The sequence below is a fragment of the Engystomops pustulosus genome, chromosome 2 (assembly GCF_040894005.1).
Source record: "Engystomops pustulosus chromosome 2, aEngPut4.maternal, whole genome shotgun sequence".
NCBI lineage: Eukaryota > Metazoa > Chordata > Amphibia > Anura > Leptodactylidae > Engystomops > Engystomops pustulosus.
The window spans coordinates 59,336,704-59,357,675 of NC_092412.1; the positions used below are offsets into that span (position 1 = coordinate 59,336,704).

Consider the following 20,972-nt stretch of genomic DNA (forward strand, 5'->3'; position numbering starts at 1 on the left):
CTCATTAATACTCAATCATTGGCTCCTGTAATAGGGACTTATTAATTTTCAGATGTGATTTGACTATATGTAACATATATTATAGCAGTATATTTGATATTGCATATAATCTGTGACAGATTGATGCATGAAAGTCTCGCCACTGAGGCCAGTGATGGTGTACAGCGGTGCCTGTGCATGGTCAGCATGTCATCTCTATGCCACAAGTGACAGATTGGTGGGGTCACTATGGTGCTGCTTGATTATCAGGGGAAATTACAGACCAGTATAAAGATTTATCTTTTCACATTCGAGTTATTGTTACATTTGTAAATGACCAGAAAAACATCTTTAATGAAAAATTGTTATAAAATATACAACAGTATAATATACTAGGATGAAAACACAACCGTTGTTTTGTAGAAAGTGATTCAGCGGATCATGGATCTAAGCAGGACATCAGCGATGGAAGTATCGAGCCCATCATTGAGGGGGAACCATTTACCAGCTATTTTGATGAAAAAATAGCCATTCCAGAAGATGAGGTGGTAAGTGCCTTAAGAAGAGTAGACTGGTGTGAATTCTATTTTTTTTATAAGTCCCTATTAATATTGCAGTAAATGATTTGGAAATATGTTCTAGCAAAAGTAGAAGTGTGTGCAAATACCTCTTTTCTTGTTTTTTTACATATTTATTTAAGAAGTAACCCACATGTCATCTCTCAGTAGAACCTGTACCTACCCATAACCCTATTTTTTATGTGTGGTAGAAATTGTATTAATCTTAAATTAAACAGTTACCATCAGAATCTCTGGGATCTGCTCCTATCCCTGCTGTGGAAAGCTTTGTCTTGTGACATTAAAAACTGACATGTCATACACTAATCGTGTGAATACAATTTTCCACGGATGTCACATCACAGCAGTTTCACAGTTTTTATACATGACATGGTCTCTTCACAGCAGCAACTGGGGCAAATGATAAATTTACAGAATTTTAGAAAGATTTTTCCATTAAACAAAAACTCTACATTCCCCTCTTGGGGTTTCTGATCAAAGTAAATTTTGCTTACACATGAAAAACTTATATGGCTGTTCCATTGTATAGTAGCCCTACTATATACGGTGTATCTTTACATATTTTTATCCTCCTTTTCAGCATTCTTGGTTCAGTTTTCGGAAGTTGTGGGCCTTCACCGGACCCGGCTTCTTGATGAGCATTGCTTATTTAGATCCTGGAAACATAGAATCAGACTTGCAGTCTGGGTCTGTAGCCGACTTTAAGGTACATAAGATATGTTTAATTGATATGTCTTTACATCATGACTGGCAAACTTTTGATAACAATTTCACATAAAGCTTTTTACATTTCTTCTGTGGTGCTACGAGATATGATGGCGCTATATTACATCTAAAAAGAAAATGGATTTAAAAAGCTAATGCATAAAGGGATCTATAGGGAGGTCACAGGTTGGATCCCAATCATAAAATGAAGGCATATCCTATCTACATGCTGGTTTTGCAGCCTGTATATCTGTTTGGTACTGTCCAAGCTTGCAAAAACAGTCAAAAATAGGACCCTCTCTGAGTTTTGGAGCTCTGCAGTCAGTTTACATATGGAGCAATGAAAAATCTGGCAGTGTCCTTAAGCCTAGAAATAAATGTGTCCTTGTGTCATCAGTTGAATTAATGTGCATTTGTTTTGTGCATATTTGATGCTTTCTGAATATTTAGGAATACTAATGGTTTTGTTCTGTTTTCTCAGCTCCTGTGGGTTCTTCTGGCTGCTACTGTTATTGGCCTCCTTCTGCAGCGCCTGGCAGCTAGGTTAGGAGTAGTGACCGGTCTTCACTTGGCAGAAGTCTGTAACAGGCAGTATCCAAAGGTATGCTCTTATCTGTCTCAAAGTATGACCACTTTTTTACAACATGATGAATCTCACAGTCTTTCTTTTTTATTTCATAAGTTATATGTTTATGAACAAAAAAAAGTAAAACCATCCCCTTTTGGCCCCAAAGCCCCCCCCCCCCCAATTCTTTTGTCAAGTGTACATTGTAGGACATCTTCCATCAGGTTGCCTGATGGAAGACTATTGGTACTCACACACTTGTTATGTCTTTAGGGGCTCTGATCCACTGTTATTATCTTCAAGAATGCTGCGGTTTAGTTGAAAAAGAAAGTTAAAAAATATGCAAATTAGCTGTGTCATTAGAGCTCCTCTTGGCTCCACCTAACCTATCTAATAATTTATGCATTCCCCCTTACTGTCTGGTCACAGGTTCTCTTCAAATTTCGATGTCTTTTAAGTCCTTCTACATCACACTCTCAGTGCAGCAATGTCCATCATTGTCATGAAACATGTTATAATTTTCAGTTGCTTTATTCTTTGTTTTTAGTTTCCTCGCATTGTCTTATGGCTTATGGTCGAACTGGCTATCATTGGATCTGATATGCAAGAAGTTATTGGCTCGGCTATTGCCATCAACCTTCTGTCCGTAGGATTGTAAGTTGCTTATTCTCTTTCTTAAATATCACAAAAATATCATCACATTCTTAGTTGTCTGCATAGTCAAACTGATAATGGTTGTTAGATCATTATAAACAATATTACTTTTTATATGAAGTGATTGACTTGTGCATTATCAGTGGGATTGACACCTGGCTGCTGTATAAATATTCATTATGTGTCATTAATCAATTTAGGATCATCTTTATATTATAGAACATCTGTAAAAGACATATGGAACAAAACATGTATCTTCTATCAATTTGATGCAAAATAAGTTGTCATCACTTCGGATTATAATGTTATATGTAGTTTTGCTTCATCAGAAACTCTTATTTACATTGTCTGGTATTAAGTATAGCCAGTATGCTAATTCCTCAATCTCACTCATTTAATTATAGTTTGTGGATGAAATATGAGCATCCGCTTTTCATGTAACTTGCAGACCGTAGACACTTAAAAGATTATCTGACGCCTTCTTGTTTTTCCAGAATTCCATTATGGGGAGGAGTGTTGATTACAATCGCAGACACTTTTGTCTTCCTCTTCCTTGATAAATACGGTAAGGATAAAAATTCATTGAAAACTACTACCGCGCTCTTTTGGTATGTAAATTTGTATTGTCCTGAACATGTAAATCTTTTAGGGAGCGTCCAGAAATCTGTGCTGTGGTGTAGGGCATCCATTCATGTCATGTTAATCATTTGTGAATGTTAGGGCCTTGGCTACATTGAGATTTATTAACATAATCTGGTCAACATAATCATGTCCTGTCTCATGTCCATGAAATGTGGCCCAAGTGCTGACCCAATTACCTGGACCGACTAGGAATTTGTAAGTTATGATGAAAGGAGCTCTGGAATGGATGGGCCACTACTGTATGGATTTATCAGCATCCATAAACACAGAATGAAGGGCAGCACTCATATGGTGATCACCTAATCAAGTTAAGGTTTTAATCCAGTGATGTAATTGTCGGCCACATACTGTATTTCTGTGTTCCTGCTTTCTTCCAAAAGGTTGTTTCGGAAGTGCTGCATCACTGGATTAAAACCTTAATATTTTTACCGGTGCTGCCCTTCAGTCTTTGTTTGTGAAGTTTCTATGGGGTAAAATGAGTCAAGATTACCTGCAAAATAACAATACATATACACATTTGTAGTTTGTAACTTTCTTCTATTTCTGAAGGACCTACACATGTCCTGTCCCAGTGTACTAGAACTGCAGTACTGATGACACACAAACAAATTTAGTTGACAAACTAAGGCCCTCTGCACAGAAACCTAGTTAGTCTGTGTAAATGGACACATGTTCTGATCAGCTTTAACGGACCAAACACAGAGCATCATGTTTGCATCATCCTGATATGATGCAAGGAGTCCCTTTCTGCCAGGCGAAAATCAGTGCAGGCACTGTAACAGTTGTTGGTGTCAGCACTGCTGTTCAGCCAGCAGACAAGGGACTCGTTGCATCATATTTCTTATTCATGTGCAGGTAGCCTAAGATAGCCGAAGATATTTGGCATTTAGGCTAACGTTTTTGACTTTACAGTTTAACTTTGACTCCTTCCTCATCGAGGGTCATTGGTGCATGAATGTCCAACTCTTATTTTGCAGCTCTGTTCTGCTCTTTAAATGACAATATCTTAACCCCTAGGCGCACCAGGACGTTATAGTACGTCCCCGGGGCTAGATGCTTAGCGCACGGGGACGTTCTATAACGTCCTGCTTCTGGCACCGGCTCACGAACGGAGCCGGTACCAGAAGCAGCGGCTGTCAGCTGTCTAGTACAGCTGACAGCCTGCGCTAACACCCGCGATCGGAGCCGGCTCCGATCGCGGGTGTTAACCCCTTACACGCCGCGGTCAAACATGACCGCGGCGTGTAAGGGTGTTTGCGCTGTGGATCGGATCCCCCGTGCCGCTTACCGGGGGATCCGATCCACTTCTGGGCAGCTCCGAGGACTGGCATGTGCCCCGGAGCTGCCCGGTCTCCATGGCAGCCAGACCCCTTCCGGGTCTGACTGTAAACTGTCTGAGCATGCGCAAGCTTGCTCAGACAGTTTACACTGCTCTACAATAAAATAGTATTGTAGAGCAGTGTATTGAACTTAAACCAGAGATCAGAGCATCACTGGTTTAAGTTCAAGTATGTATAAGTAAAAATATGCAAAAACACTTAACACTACACATTATAATAAATAAAAAATAAATACATAAAAATATAAGCCCCTAAAATGTCATTTTCCCATAAAAACACTTAATAAAGTATAAAAAACACAAAAACACAAAAAACCCCGCATATTTGGTATTGCCGCGTCCGTAACAATCTGTATAATAAAACAGAATTGTTACTGCACCCGCACAGTACACGGCGTAGAAAAAAAACGCAAAAACGTTCCGAAAAAAGATAATTTTTAATTAATACCCTATAAAAAAATGCTCTAAAAAGTAATTTAAAAAATGTTATGCACTCCAAAATAAGCCCACTAAAAAGAACAACTCTTCTCGCAAAAATTAGCCCCTAACCAGATTTGTCAGCCGAAAAATAAAAAAGTTATGCATATGAAAATATGGTGATGCTAAAATGAACAAGATTTTCTCCAAATTGGTTTTTATTCAGTACAATTGAATAAAATACACAAAACCCCCACATATTTGGTATCCCTGCGTCCGTAACAATCTGCATAATAAAACAGAATCGTTATTAGATCCGCAAAGTTAACCCCGTAAAAAACAAAACAAAAAAAAGCTCCAGAAAAAAGATCATTTTCAATTAATACCCTATAAAAATGCTCTAAAAAGGGATTTAAAAAATGTTATGCACTCTAAAATAAGACCACTAAAAAGAACAATCCTTCTCGCAAAAAATAAGCCCTTAAACAGATTTGTGAGGCGAAAAATAAAAAAGTTATGCATATGAAAGATGGTGATGCTAAAAGTAACAACATTTTTGCTAAATTACTTTTTATGCACTAAAAATGGGAAAAAAATAAAAAATCTATATAAATGAGGTCTTTTTGTAATCGTGGCGACCCATAGAATAAAAATAATATACTATTTTTATGGTATGGTAAACAGCCAAAAAAAAACCCATAAAAATCTTCCTGAAAAGTGATGATTTTCATTTCCTCCACCAACAAAGAGTTAATAAAATCTCACCAATTAGCCTATAGATTCCCCCAAATTACGTACCAGAAAAGTGCATCTCATGTGGCAAAAGAAATAAGCCCCTATAGGTCCACATTAAAAAAAGAAAAAAATTATAGCCTGTACAATGTGACATAGCAAATCTGATCTGGATGGCGCCTCCTTCCCTTCTATGCCCGGCCGTGCGCCCATACAGCAGGTTACCACCACATGTAGAGTATCCGTAGTATCCGTGTACTCGGGAGAAATTGGGTAACAAACTTTGTGGAGCCTTTATTCATTTAATCCATTGTAAATGTTTAATTTTCCACCCAAAATGAGTGTATTGTGAAAAAATATTACAATTTGCAGACTGCACCTCCATTTTGTTTTAACCCCTATAAAACACGTAAAGCGTTAACAAACTTCTTAAAAGTGGTTTTTCATACGTTGAGGTGTGTAGTTTCCACAATGGGGTAATTTATGAGTCTCGCTATTATTTAGGCCTCTCAGTGTCAATTAGAAGTTGAGCAGGTCCATCTAAATACAGGTTTTGGTGATTTTACAAAAAATTTGAAAAATGATACCTAAATTCTGAGCCTCATAACATTCTAGTAAAATATGTGGAATCTTAAAAAACCATGCCAACATAAAGCAGACATTTGGGAAATGTAAGTTATGAATTTATTTGGGAGCTATGACTATCTGCATCAAAAGTAGAGAATTTAGAACGTTGAAAATAAAGAATTTTTCCAAATTTTTGCCAAATTTAGTTTTTTTTCATAACTAAACACAAAAGAAAGTACAATGTGTCACGAGAAAACAATCTCAAAATCCCCTGGATATCTCATAGCGTTCCAAAACTATAACCACTTATAGTGACACAGGTCAGATTTGAAGAATGGGGCCGCGTCCTTAAGGCCAAAATAGGCTGTGTCCCCTAGGGGTTAAAATAAGCTGTTACATTTCATACCAATTGTTATTTAGCGTATATACTTGTGTATAAGCCGAGTTTTTCAGCACAAAAAATGTACTGAAAAACGTCCCCTCAGCTTATACACGAGTCAATGTAAACTGTAAAAAGTACTTAAATAATAAACTTATATACTCACCCTCCGGTGGCCCCGACATGCAGCGCTGCTCCCCCGATGTCCGCGCCGCTTGTCTTCAGGCTTCCGCACCCCTCTTCTTTCTTCTGCTGGGCGCCGCCATGTCTTTCCCCCTGGCGGCGCCTAGTATGACGTCAGCAGCGGCGCGTGGGTGAGTATATGTTTATTTTTTTTTAATGCTGGGGGCAGTGCTGTATGCTACTGGGGGCAGTGCTGTATGCTACTGGGGGCAGTGCTGTATGCGACTGAAGGGAAGTGCTGTATGCGACTGAAGGGAAGTGCTGTATGCGACTGAAGGGAAGTGCTGTATGCGACTGAAGGGAAGTGCTGTATGCGACTGAAGGGAAGTGCTGTATGCGACTGAAGGGAAGTGCTGTATGCTACTGGGGGCAGTGCTGTATACTACTGGGGGCAGTGCTGTATACTACTGGGGGCAGGCTGGGGAGCTGACTTCAAATTCACATTTCTCCTAGAAACACAATTCTATTGTCCTATTAAACATCTCTCCTTCAATATCATATTGGGATGCTGTCAGGATTCCAGGTGAAACAGAACCAGAGATATCCTCTTTCAAATTTACAGTCCAGTATTGAGATCTGCAACTTTAGTGGTGGATATAATTTTCTGGTTCTATTTTACACAGTTATATTAATATGATAACTTTATCCTATTAAATGAGATATTCTCCTCTATAATAGAACACCAGAATTGGTTACAGGTAAGTAGATGAGAATGTTTTAAGTGGAACGCTCTCTTGAGGTGTATGTAAGTAATATCTGGATGGTGGATTTGAAAATACGACGTCCATAGCCATATGGCAGTCGTGAAAGGGGTTAACTTCTTCTAGTCTATATATTATGTACATTTAACTAAATGTCTGTATCATTGGTAGGTTTGAGGAAATTGGAAGCATTTTTTGGGCTACTGATAACAATAATGGCTGTCACTTTTGGCTATGAGGTAAGTTGCCCAATGAAGAATGTGTAATAGGCTCTTGCCGTGGTCTAGAATTTCTAGAATGAAGGAAAATGATTTTGCTTTGCATTTCTTCAGTATGTGCGCGTCCGTCCAGATCAAGGAAAACTTCTTAAGGGCATGTTTTTCCCTTACTGTGATGGCTGCGGAACCCCTCAACTTGAACAGGCAGTGGGAATAGTAGGAGCTGTCATCATGCCTCACAATATGTACTTACATTCAGCCTTGGTCAAGGTATTTATTAAGTGTGTGAAAGCACAATTCTTTTATAAATTTTTGTTACTTTTTGTTATTTTTGTTACATATTTGTTACTTAACCCCTTATCACCGACACTTGTTTTCAGCTTAATGACCAGCCTTGATTTTTCGAATCTGATATGTCTCATGATAATTGGTTATAACTTTGGAACACTTTTTAACATATCCAGGTGATTTTGAGATTGTGTTCTCGAGACACATTATACTACATGATTGTGGTAAAATTAAAGTGATAAGTTTTGAAGTTTTGTTTCATTCTGGGAAAAAAATAAAAATTTGGCAAAATTTTGGAAAGTTTGAAATGTTCTGCATTCTAGACAGGTAGTAACACCACCCCAAAAGCTAGATAACTAACCTTTCCAGAATGTCTGCTTTATGTTAGAATGATATTTTATCCGTCCTCTCCTTTTTCTAGGATGTTTAGGAGGCTTAGAACTTTAGGTGCGATTTTTCAAATTTTTATGAAAATTTCCAAAACTCACATTTTGAGGGACAACTCGGCTTTCAAGTGATTTTGAAAAGCCTAAATAATAGTAAAACCCCATAGATTACCCCACTATATAAACTACACCCCTCAACGTATGAAAACAAGTCTATTATCCCTTTAAGTTTTTCACATGGATTAAAACAAAATGGAAGTGTGATTTAGAAACTTTTGACTTTTTTTTTTTTTTGGAAAATACATTCATTTAGGCCAAAAATGACACTTTCATAATGACTAAAATGATGAAATGCTCTGCAAAGACACCCCATTTGTGGTGGTAACCTGCTGTATGGGAACACGGCCTGGCATAGAATGGAAGCAGCGCCATTCAGTGCAGATTTTTATTGTCACAATGTACAGGCTATAAAATTAAATTTTTAAATTTTTTTTGGTAATGCAAACATCTGAGGCTTATTATTTGCGAGGTGAAATACAATGTATAGATAATTAATTTGGGTGGTCTATCGTTGATTCATGAGATTTTATTAACTATTTCAAGGGGGATATAAACAAAATTATCCATTTTTATTTTGGATTTTTTTCCACTTATTTTTCCCTGTTCGTCATAACCTAAATAAATATTGTATCTTTATTCTCTGGTTCACTATGATTACGGTGATACCTCATTTATAGAGTTTTTCTTATCATTGTTCAATTTTACTGTGCAAAACCAATATTGGAGAAAATCACATTGTTTTTACTATCGACAACTTTTTAGGGGCACAACTTCTATATTTTTCTGTTGAAAGGTCTAGTTGTGGGCTTATTTTTTGTGAAAAGTGTTGTTCGTATCATATAAGGGCACGTAACTTTTTTTGATCACTTTTTAGAACATTTTTATACGATTAAAAATTGTATTTTACGGGTAGTTTTTGTGGGTTTTTTTTACGACGTTCACCGAGCGGGTTCAATATTGTTTTATATTTATCGTTCAATTTGATATGGATGTGGTGATACCAAATGTACTTTTTTGTGTGTTTTTTGTGTTTTATATACGTAATTGGGCTGATTAGAGGAGTTTTATTTTATTTAATTATTATAAAATGAATTTAACTTTTATTTTTAAAGTTTTTTAACATTTTCTACTTCTTGGCTTGAACAAGCGTTCATCCGAAGTGTATTGCAGTGTACAGTGTAAGTAACTGGGCATGCTGCGCATCCTCAGTTACATACCGCCAGTCCTGCCAGGAGCCAGCAGCCTCGGGGCATTCGCTGGACCCTGGGACTGCGGTAGGAGGGATTGGATCCACAGGGGACACACTTACACAACGTGGTCATGCTTGACCGCGGCTTGTAAGGGGGTTAAACACCCAGGATCAGAGATTTTGGCAGTGATGTCACAGCCAGACATCGACACTTTCAGTACCCGATGTCCTGAAATAATCTTCTGACGAAGAAGTAGTACTCTTAATGACCGAAGTAGATTCCCGATAGGACAGTTGTTAAGGGGATAAAATATATTTTTGTTTTTATGTAGAATAGACTATTTCCTCAATACTCCAATTTTTTCCCCCCTCTAATTTGTTATTAAAAAAAAAATCTCTGAAGTTAAGTTTATACCTTGACTTCTTGGCAGAATCATTGTTTTTTTTATTTTATATAATTTTTTTATTTATTTAATCGTGTATTAATATACAAGATATTGTTATATCACTATGTTAAACTATACATGAATGTTTGTATGTTGGCTGTTGTTTTCATTGCTTTAATGTGTAATTTTAAAGTGATTTAAAATTTAATATTTTCTGCCTTCCAGTCTAGAGAGGTCAATCGTTCCAACAAGAAAGAAGTGAGAGAGGCCAACAAATATTTCTTCATCGAATCAACCATAGCCCTATTTATTTCTTTCCTTATCAATGTCTTTGTTGTGGCAGTGTTTGCTGAGGCCTTCTATGGAAAAACTAATGCAGAAGTGGTGAGAACTTTATTTGCTAAGACAAAGCAATTATAATTATATTGTGCCTTGGATGATGGTATTTTGTGCAGACGAAGCCTGCTGTATTTTGTATATAAGAGTGATTTGATTTGTATTTGAAAGGGATATGTTGTCAGCACCAGTATTCTCGTACCAATACCTTGGGCAAGTAGATCTTATCGTTAATAAATGCAGCAGACCCCAAGCATCTCTCCATACAGCTTTGGTGTTTGCTGCATATTGCTGCAGACACACATGGCAAACACCTGCAATAAGTGCTTGCACTGTTAAACGCCGATTGGGAGTGCATGCCACCATCCAGGCCCAGATCATCGTCCGTGTGCTGTAATCGGGGGCAGAAGATCCGTTGCTATCACTAGGAAAACAGTTTTATGTCAGTATATGGTGTGAGCGACACTTAAAAGCAGTAAAAAAAAAAAAATATTAAAACCTCTAATAACCCTACTTTACCTATACAGGCAGTCCCTGGGTTACATACAAGATAGGTTCTGTAGGTTTGTTCTTAAGTTGAGTTTGTATGTAAGTCGGAACCGTATACTTTATTATTGTAACCCCAGTCAAAATTTTTTTGGTCTCTGTGACAATTGGATTTTAAAAATGTTGTGTTGTCATAAGAACCAGGATTAACAATAAAGCTTCATTACAGGCATCATTGATAACTGTTATAGCTGATTATTGTAGCGTAGGACTAAAGTACAGGAAATGACCAAAATCCAGAGGACCGTTTGTAACTAGGGGTCGTATGTAAGTCGGGCGTTCTTAAGTAGGGGACCGCCTGTATTGAAAATTAAAATAAACTGAAAATTAAATGATCTATCAAAATGTTATAAACGGTTACTCCCACCGGTAAACCCCGTAACGGAAAATAGTTATAGGTATTTAATAGTAAGTGATTAATAGGCTGTACAGTGCCAAAAATCATAGCAATGAAAACGTCCTCTTGTCCCGCAAACAGTGACACCTTAAACAGCTCTTTACACAAAAGAATTAAAAAGTTATTAGCTTCAGAATATGGCGACACAGAGAAATTGTTTGCAATTTTGTAAATGCTATTATAACATAATGGCTGTATAAATTTGGTATCCCAGTGATTGCGCTGACCAAAAGAATAAAGAAGAGTGCACAGTGAAAACTGTAAAAGCAGAGCCCACAAGAAAATGGCACAAAAGAGTTTATTTTTCACAGCATTTGGAATTTTTTTTTGTGGACATTTAGCACCAATGACCCTCAGTCACGAAGGGTTAAACTACAGGTCTCCATAGATAAAAATGCAATTCTTTCCAGTACCTCAGAATGGTACAAATTGTCCAGTTAACACGTTTTGGGCTGATTCTGAATTTATTAAGTAAAAACCTAATATTAAAGCAAAGCTACCATTTGAGAGAATTCTGTAGCATTTAATACCTGAACCAAGCGGTATTGCTCAAAAACCAATTATAAAATCAGGACCTTGGGAAAGCTGGGTTGCATGCTGGCCATACATAAACACAGAGCTTCCTGAACTGTACAGGACTAGTCAACATAAGCTGGATGACTCCTACACAGCAGCTGGGGGATGGTGCTGAGATTGATTACTTCTGCCTGTCAGGGACAACACACTGATTACAGCATTCTCTGAAGCATAATTAGTGTAAGAGGAAAGCGTCAGGGGAGCAACAGGAGCTACAGCAAAACCCCTCAGCTCAGGGATTAACCAAGATATTTTTCTGCATAAGTGTAGCTACAGAATTCTCAAGGTACCCTTTATACTTGTGTATAAGCCGAGTTTTTCAGCACAAAAAATGTGCTGAAAAACCTCACCGCGGCTTATACACGAGTCAATGAAAAATAAACTTACATATTCGTCTTCGGGTAGTCCCGATGCTCCCGTCCTCACAGCTCCTCTTCTGTCATCTCTATGCTGTAACAGCCAGAAGAGCGCATGGATGTATCTCTGCCGGCTGTTACAGCAGAGAGAAGAAAGAGGAGGAGCCGTGGGGAGCATCAGGACCGGCCGAAGGCGAGTACTCGCCTCACAAAAACTTAGCCCCCACAGATCCTCTTGTGTCTTCAGCTCCCGCGCGGTCCTATCGCATACATCATGACATCAGCCACTTGCTGACATCATGTGTGCCGATGGCGGTGTACACACTATGATGTCGCCAAGTGGCTGACGTCATGGTGTGTGCTACGTAGCCACGGGGACTCGAAGAGCGTTAGGATTTTTCAGCACAAATTAGGGGCATTCCGGTGCTCAGTCTGACCATGCAAAGTCCAATACAAATGTGTCACACGCCCCATATTAAAAGTGCACCAAAAAAAGTTGGTGCACTCTGTCGGAGCAGTGCCTGAATCTGGCGCCCCCTGCACACTACACATGTACTATGTATTCTCACAGCATCATGGTGGGTCAGGCTGACATGCATGGCGGAAGTCTAGGTGGGTGCAGGGGAGGCAAACCCCACGTGTATCGTCACTCCAAAGTGCCACTTACCCCCGAGGAAGTCACTTCGAAGTGAGGATACGCATGTAGTTTGCCGTCCCTGCATTTTTCTAGACCTCCGACATATTTACACTTTACTGTCTGCCTGACCGACCGTGATGCTGTGAGAATACATTGTATTGCTCTTCTTGTATGCATTGATTGTACAAAATTAGGTGCATTAACCCCTTAAGGACGCAGGGTATTTTCGCTGATTTCTCGCTCTCCATCTTCAAAAATCCATAACTTTTTCATTTTTCCGTGTACAGAGCTGTGTGAGGGCTTATTTTGTGCGTAACAAATTTTACTTTCCCATGATGTTATTTATTATTCCATGCCATGTAGTGGGAAGCCGCAAAAAAATTCCAAATGTGGAAAAATTGAAAAAAACTGCATGTGCGTCATGTTCTTGTGGGCTCAGTTTTTACGACTTTCACTCTGCGCTCCAAATAACATGCCTACTTTATTCTTTGGTTCGGTACGATCGCGGTGATACCAAATTTATACAGGTTTTATTGCGTTTTAATAAATTTTCAAAAATTAAATGAATGTGTACAAAAAAGAAAAAAATTTTTTTGCCATCTTCTGACGCTAATAACTTTTTCATACTTTGGTGCACGGAGATGTGTGAGGGGTCATTTTTTGCGAAATGAGCCGACGTTCTCATTGCTACCATTTTGAGGACTGTGCGACATTTGGATCATTTTTTATTACATTTTTTATGTCATCTAAAAAGGTGTAAAAGTCGCATTTTGGACATTTGGGCGCCATTTGCCGTTCCGGAGGTCACCGCCGCCCGTAACCGTTTTTATATTTTGATAGATCAGGCATTTTGGGACGCGGCGATACCTAATGTGTCTGTGATTTTTACTATTTATTATATTTTATATCAGTTCTAGGGAAAGGGGGGTGATTTGAACTTTTAATATTTTATTATTTTTTTACATTTTTTAAACTTTTTTTTTTCTCTTTTTTTCCCACTGTTTCTTAGACCCTCTAGGGTACATTAACCCTAGATGGTCTGATCGCTCCTGCCATATACTGCAATACTACGTTATCGCAGTATATGGCATTTCTGCACACTATACATTACAATGAGCCACAGGCTCATTGTAATGCATGTGCAGAAGCCATGTATCCTCGGGTCAAACGAAGACCCGAGGCTACCATGGCAACCGATCGCCGCCCCCCGATGACGTTCGGGGGAGCGGCGATCGGAGGTAAGATGGCGGCGCCCACGCGCCGCCAAATTTAAAGTGCCGCCGGCGACTTTGCCGGCGGCAAAGAAGAGGTTAACACCCGCGATCGGTGCAAGCACCGACCGCGGGTGATAGCGATGGGTCTTTGCTGCGATATGCAGCAAAGCCCATCACTGTATGAAGAAGGCTCAGCCCGTGAGCCTTCTTCATACAACCTTCACAGCTCCGTGGCGGATATATCCGTCACGGAGCGTGAAGGGGTTAACATGGACCTTTTCAGTTGTTTTTATGACTTTTACTAATAAACTTTTGTATTTTTGTATGTTACTTTGGGACCGTTAATTGCATCTGTGTATTTTGTAAGGAATTGTAACTAAATCACTAGATGGATGGATGGATAGATGGATATGAGATAGATATTAGATAGATAGATATTAGATAGATATTAGGACTTGGATAGATAAATAGACAGCTTCTCACATGTTACTGATCTTTAGCTACTTCCCTGCTAGTCAGGGACAGGAGCCCCTTTGCAGGACAGCAGGGTAACATGGAGGGACAGTGAATGGTGGAGAGTACAGGAGGAGGATGCATCAGGAGAGGTCAGAGGTCAGCCTGTTACTTGTGTTATCTCTGCAGCCTCCTGTATGACCTGACTAATGGTGGAGGGAGGAGAGGGCTGCTGCATTGCTATGATCCATGTTAGGGGAGGACTCCTCTGTGCAGCAGATAGCCATGTATGTCTGCAGTTACCTTGTATCTGCTGCTGTAGGCTCCTGGGTGACCTGACTAATGGTGGAGGGAGGAGAGGGCTGCTACATTGCTATGATCCATGTTGGGAGAGGACTCCTCTGAGCAGACATGTCTGGCTGCAGTTACCTTGTATCTGCTGCTGTAGGCTCCTGTGTAGCTGGTGAGCAGTGGCCATCACAGCACAATCTCTGCCCCTCCTCCTCTCTCACCTCCTATTGGCTGCAGTGTGTCAGCTGATCTCTCAGTGTGGAGAGGAGCTGTGAGCCCATGGAGTGATCTGTAGTGCAGAGCAGCAGGCTGACTCCTTGTGCACAGACTCGGCCAGATCAGCTGTAGCTCAGGACGGGACACAGCTACCACTAGGGGGCGCCAGCAACCAGGACAAAAGGAGTTATCTCAGTAAGGCTGCAGATTTTGTAATAAGTGTAAATGGTGAAAGTACTTGCCACAATGGACCCAATTACAGCCATGTGCTATGGTGACACAACCCCTTTAATTTATTTCTTGTCCATTAAAATCCCTCTCTTTTTTTGTTTCCTTTCTAAGCATGAACAATGTTTTAACCAGACCAGCGGTGGCCAAAGTAATTTATTTCCCAATAACACTGACCCTTTGAAGGTGGATATTTACAAGGGGGTGAGTATATCTGCCTTATCTTTAGATTCTGATGCGAACATACAGAGTGATTGTGATTACAAAGCTTTTATTCTAGTTTTAAAGGGGTTGGCCACTTTTTTTTTTTTTTGTAATGTGTATAAGTGTGGGGGGCAGAATATTGGGTAATTTACCAATATACATCTATTGAAAGTTTTGTTCCGCTCTTTTGTTGTGTAACGTGAAGCCTGGAGAGATCACATGATCCTCCATCTGCGGCCATTTTATGGACAGGAACGTCTGGCTGATGAGGTAAAAGACAGGAGGCTTCAATTTTTACTTATCAAGGAAGGGGAGCAGAACTTTTAATAGATGTATATTGGTAAATTACTTAATATCCTGCTCTCCACACTTATACACACGTTACAAAAAACATGAGGTAATGTGGCCAACCCCTTTAAGTTTTGTATTTTGTCCATGCTTATAGGGGCTGCCTACCTGCTTCCGCTTTGGCAACAGTCCTTTTGTCATTTTTGTTGCATTTTATGAAATTATTTTAACTGGAGCACAGTGTTTCAGCCTCCTTCTCTTTCTGTATAGACTTTTTTTATTTGTCTCTACATTGACAATGAAAGTTCATTGTTTGTTTATTTGTGTTTTTTCCTCTTCTAGGGTGTTGTTTTAGGATGCTATTTTGGACCTGCTGCTCTCTATATTTGGGCTGTGGGCATACTGGCTGCAGGTCAAAGCTCAACTATGACTGGCACTTACTCTGGACAGTTTGTCATGGAGGTAAGTAGGCAACACACACAAAACATTAACTCAGGGTTCCATTTTTGTTTTGGTATGGTATACTGGCGGTCACCGACTTAAGGAAACCCAACTTACAGTTGACCCCTAGTTACAGACGGACCCCTCTTCCCTCTGTGACCTCTGGTAAAGCTCTCTGGATACATTACTTTAGTCCCAGACTGCAATGATCAGCTGTAAGGTGTCTGTAATGAAGTTTTATTCATAATCCTTGGTCCCATGACAGCAAAAAAATCTTCAAAATCCATTAAAAGTGAATAGAGAGGTGGTCACACATGCGCACCGCCACTATATTCTTTTGGAGTGTTCAGGGGCCTTAGTTTATTTCATTGCTTGAGGTTTCAGCATCCGACGCTCACTGGTCACACACTTAGTCTTTACCCTTATTAGAGAGTAGAAGTAAAACTGTGATGGGAAACGCCTTTACAAAACTGTTTTCTGGTCATCCCAAAACGTACCAAATCCTTTAACGTAAAACGAGCAAAGATACCGGAATGTCCATCAATGAATCCACAGACTGGTTTACATGATGATGATTGATGATGATCGTCGATGAAGATGATCGTCCATGATATTAAGATTTTTTTTTTTTGTGTAATTTGTTTTATAGGGATTCTTGAACTTGAAGTGGTCGCGATTTGCCCGAGTGATCCTTACTAGATCTATTGCAATTACTCCCACTCTGCTTGTTGCCATCTTCCAAGATGTTGAGCACCTTACAGGGATGAATGATTTCCTCAATGTGCTTCAGAGTCTACAGGTGAGAAGTTGTCTGTGCTGTATCAGGAGTGTCCTCAGCAGCTCTGCCTCTAGTATGATGTTTTTCAGACTAAATGTATAATTCTACAGTTTGGGATCTTTGCTAGAGAATATACTTATGGCATAAATATCTAGTCACAGATGTTGTCTTAAATTTACCCCTTCCTTTGCCTTGTTTTATTTCAGCTGCCATTTGCTTTGATACCAGTCCTGACCTTTACCAGTCTTCGGCCTGTGATGAACGAGTTTGCAAATGGATTGTAAGTATATAATTAGCCTTTTGGTAGAATATTAATATACACAATGGGAATTTATGTGTTATCTACAGAAAACTATTTCTACAATATAATGGAAACATTACTATAGAGGTGTATGGAAAAAACGGTGCATGTGTAGTTATCTCTCCCTTCACAACCACCGTAAGCCTTTTATATAGAGGTAGGATAGTAATGTTGGGACCCACATTGTAGAGCAGATCCTGTTCCCATCCTGATTTGTTTTGCAGCTGCTCATCTCCTATGAGCATGGGTAATCACTCACCAATGTCAACATGGCAGAATATTGACACAAATAGGGGATCACTTTTCCCTGTTTTTGGCTCAGATTGCAAACAAGGTTGTATGCATGTAGCCTTAGAGTGATATCCGTTCTTAATCTTAAACCGTTTTTCATTTCCCTGCAGAGGATGGAAGATTGCTGGCGGTATCCTGATATTAATAGTATGCTGCATAAACATGTACTTTGTGGTGGTGTACGTGTCTTCCCTTGGTCATGTGGGATTCTATGTCGGAGCAGCCTTCCTGTCCATTGCCTATCTATGCTTTGTAGCATATTTGGTAAGTGTCAGAATACCAATTCACTATATGTCCTTTTTGCCTTTCAATCATGGCAATATTATGTGGTCAGTTGAATGATAGTTTATTTTACATTATAATTATAATAATCCTATTATAAACAACTGAAATGATTCAAAATGATATTTTTGGTTAAATTAGCATAACATAGGCTATTAGACCTGTCACCAGCTATAAATGACATTTCTGTTGACAGGTTTCCTTTAAATGATTGTAGTTTTCGACAATCATATAAACAGGAGACTCCCCCCCCAATATAGCTGCCAATCCAGATATTTATAGGTGTTTATTTAAGCCTAGGGTGGGAAATGCATTGGTCACAGCCAGTATATAGCTTATCGGTCCCCTTACCCTCTAGTATGAAGCCATCCAGCCCCTGCCATCAGTATATAGCCAGCAGTCCATGGCCAGGTATATAGTCAGCCACTCCCCTGCCCCTGTCATATGGCCGGACGCTGGTAGTGTCACCCAGAAGAGCGCCACACGGACCTGCTGCCGCTGCCGGACTGCAGAAGAGACGACCTGCAGAGGAAGTCGGAAAGGTGAGTATTTACTTACTCTTTATTTTTTGACTCGAGTATAAGCCAAGTTATTTTTTTAAGCACATTTTTTGTGCTGAAAACCTAGGCTTACACTCAAGTATATACGGTATGTAACTCACAACATGGGGAGTCTGATTTATGATTGGTCAAATCAATCATATGATATTTATATTTACTCTTTGTCCTCTACCTATTACATAGTTTTCATCTTGGCAGCATGTAAAGTCATGATATCCCTTGATGCTACTATTGAGGAACATGTGCAGGTTGGCCAGACTCTTCTGAAGACGCCCAGGCGTGCCAGGATTCTAATACTATTTATCTGTATAAAAGAGTAGTCAGTTTTGCAAGTGATCTAATGAGCATATGTTTTAAGCCACAAAATAGGAAGGTTAAATAACAGTTTACATATTAAAAAGGATTTTTTAATCTAGCCTTAATGTATAAATTATCCATACTGTGAACACTTTATATGAATTTTTTTTTAATAGAAAATGATTAATGGCTATACATTTTACATTAAAAAAATATAGCTCGTCCCACAAAAAATACCTTGCATGTAAATATAAAAAAGTTATGGGCATCAGAGTATCCAATAGCCAAATGATAGAAATTCTGTTTTTAGGGCATTTATCGCCTGTAGTGTTATACAGGTGTCATATAACTACTGTTGTTCTTATACCGCTGTTCTTCATTCTTCACACAGACGTGGCAGTGTTTGGTTGCCTTGGGCATGAAATTCCTCGAATGCGGCCAGACGGTAAGCATCCATCAAATAATACAGGCCGAAGACCAAGCTGATTCCTCTATTAATTAAGGGATTGACGTCTATCTGGGCGTGGCAAGTGGCCATCAGAGCCAGTGTGTTTCTATGGTTTACTGTGTGAACATACCAAATGTATGTGCAATTTGCACAGAGGACGCTGTGAATCTTATAAAATATGGTTGTTTATTTAACTGACACATGTTCTTCTTTAGTTGAAGATTTGTTCAGATCTGTTATGGAAAAGTTAAAATGGCTGTTTTTGGAAAATCTTATGTGACTCTTTCTGATGCAAAGCATATGCACTTTACTCACCTTACTTACACCTCCTCCAGGACCTCTGCTCGCACAATCCTACTACAATTTTTAAACCATAGCAAATTTACAATACACTAACGTGGAGGATTTCTTCACATTGACTTTGTTGCAACTTTCTAACAAACATTTAATACTCTTGTACCGCTATGGTGTGTATATCATTTGTCTTCGAAAGTTTAATTGTTGCCCATTCTTAGTTGCATTAAAGTTAGCAATTTCTATAAATAGAGTGTAGTAATGGAAATGTATAGCTGCATCCACACAGGAGGTATACACATTGTTTGGGATTTTAGCATATTATTACACTCCCCACAGGTTTCAATCTGTACGGTATCTTTTTAGTTTTGCAAAGGGTTAAAGTAGCTGAATAATTGTTACTACAGCAGTAATTCTGCCTAAGCCTAGACACATATAGACACTTTGACTGGAAGACTGAAAAATCATTTTGTTACAATGGGAATGACGGGAATCTGCTTGCTGCCTTTATTAATATTTAATGAACTCAATGCTGCAGTTAAATAGGCAAGCCACAAAAAGTATAAGACCCATTCATTGGTACAGGCTACAATCAGGGGTTGCATTATTGTGGACTGTCATCAGTTTGGGTAAATTTGGTATTGTTCCCTGCTGCGGCTGCCAGTTCCAGCATGTGTTGGATTGCTGGGGCTACTAGTTGGGTCACGGGATGTACTATAGACAATTTCTGGCATCTAAATGTCTACTCTTCTGGTCTGCACCTTACTGGGACTGAGAGCTGAAGCAGCAGGGTAATATTTATGTATATTTATCACCCATGGGGATTTCTGAGATTTTCAGGAAAACGCCTTTAAATACCCAGACCTTTATTTGGTTTGCTTATGAATTATTGGAATCTTCGACAAAGTCTCCTCCTTTCTCCTTCTGTTTGAATGACTCATAATTTAAAAGCATCCATCAGAAGATTGCAGTGATGGAAATCTCTGGGCACTACAGAAGTCCCCTATAGTTATCCATTTCATCCTCTCTGTGATCTTGTTACGTGTCCCCTCACATGCAACTTAATTTGTTTTTTGTAAACCAGGTAATGAAAACTATTTTGTATCATGATTAAGGTAAAATGACATGTATTGTAAAATAGAGCATAATACATTTTGTAAAGATGGTACTGGAGAGCCGTGTCTTTATTGTCTATGGTGCCACACTGAGGATGTTCTGTGCTGCTTTTAACTGCTAGCATACAATGGAAACCCATACATTGGAAATCCTCTGGAAAATGAAGAGCAGGCATGGTCACCTCTCAGTTCACAGTCACTTCATGTTAGTTCCAAAACCAGCTGAGCATGCTTCTTACAATAGAAATGTATAGAGAGTGTCTGATGTGCATGCCAGGGAAGGGGCCCACTTTCTCAATCTCTATCCCATGGGAAACCCATCATAATGATAGTGTAAAGTAGGAAAATATTTTACGACTTAACTAAGACGGATACAAATAGCATCTGTAGCTCTGTCTGACCTGTACGGTCCTGTGTTATTCCTTATTTGGAAGGGTACTGGAAAATGCTTATTA

The 20,972-nt window shown here is 39.2% G+C and overlaps 1 protein-coding gene across 5 annotated transcripts in view; it reads left to right on the forward strand.

Annotated features, from left to right (window-relative positions):
* Positions 1-20,972, forward strand: part of SLC11A2 (solute carrier family 11 member 2) — a 65,744-nt gene that overhangs the window by 24,990 nt on the left and 19,782 nt on the right. For all 5 annotated transcript variants that reach the window (XM_072134805.1, XM_072134809.1, XM_072134807.1 and 2 more), the window contains 14 exons: positions 403-527; positions 1,138-1,263; positions 1,744-1,863; positions 2,375-2,481; positions 2,976-3,046; positions 7,613-7,680; positions 7,774-7,929; positions 10,194-10,352; positions 15,333-15,422; positions 16,053-16,172; positions 16,801-16,950; positions 17,136-17,209; positions 17,632-17,785; positions 19,052-19,105. In XM_072134805.1, coding sequence (XP_071990906.1) covers positions 403-527; positions 1,138-1,263; positions 1,744-1,863; positions 2,375-2,481; positions 2,976-3,046; positions 7,613-7,680; positions 7,774-7,929; positions 10,194-10,352; positions 15,333-15,422; positions 16,053-16,172; positions 16,801-16,950; positions 17,136-17,209; positions 17,632-17,785; positions 19,052-19,105 — 1,574 coding nt within the window. The remainder of the gene's footprint in view (positions 1-402; positions 528-1,137; positions 1,264-1,743; positions 1,864-2,374; positions 2,482-2,975; positions 3,047-7,612; positions 7,681-7,773; positions 7,930-10,193; positions 10,353-15,332; positions 15,423-16,052; positions 16,173-16,800; positions 16,951-17,135; positions 17,210-17,631; positions 17,786-19,051; positions 19,106-20,972) is intronic.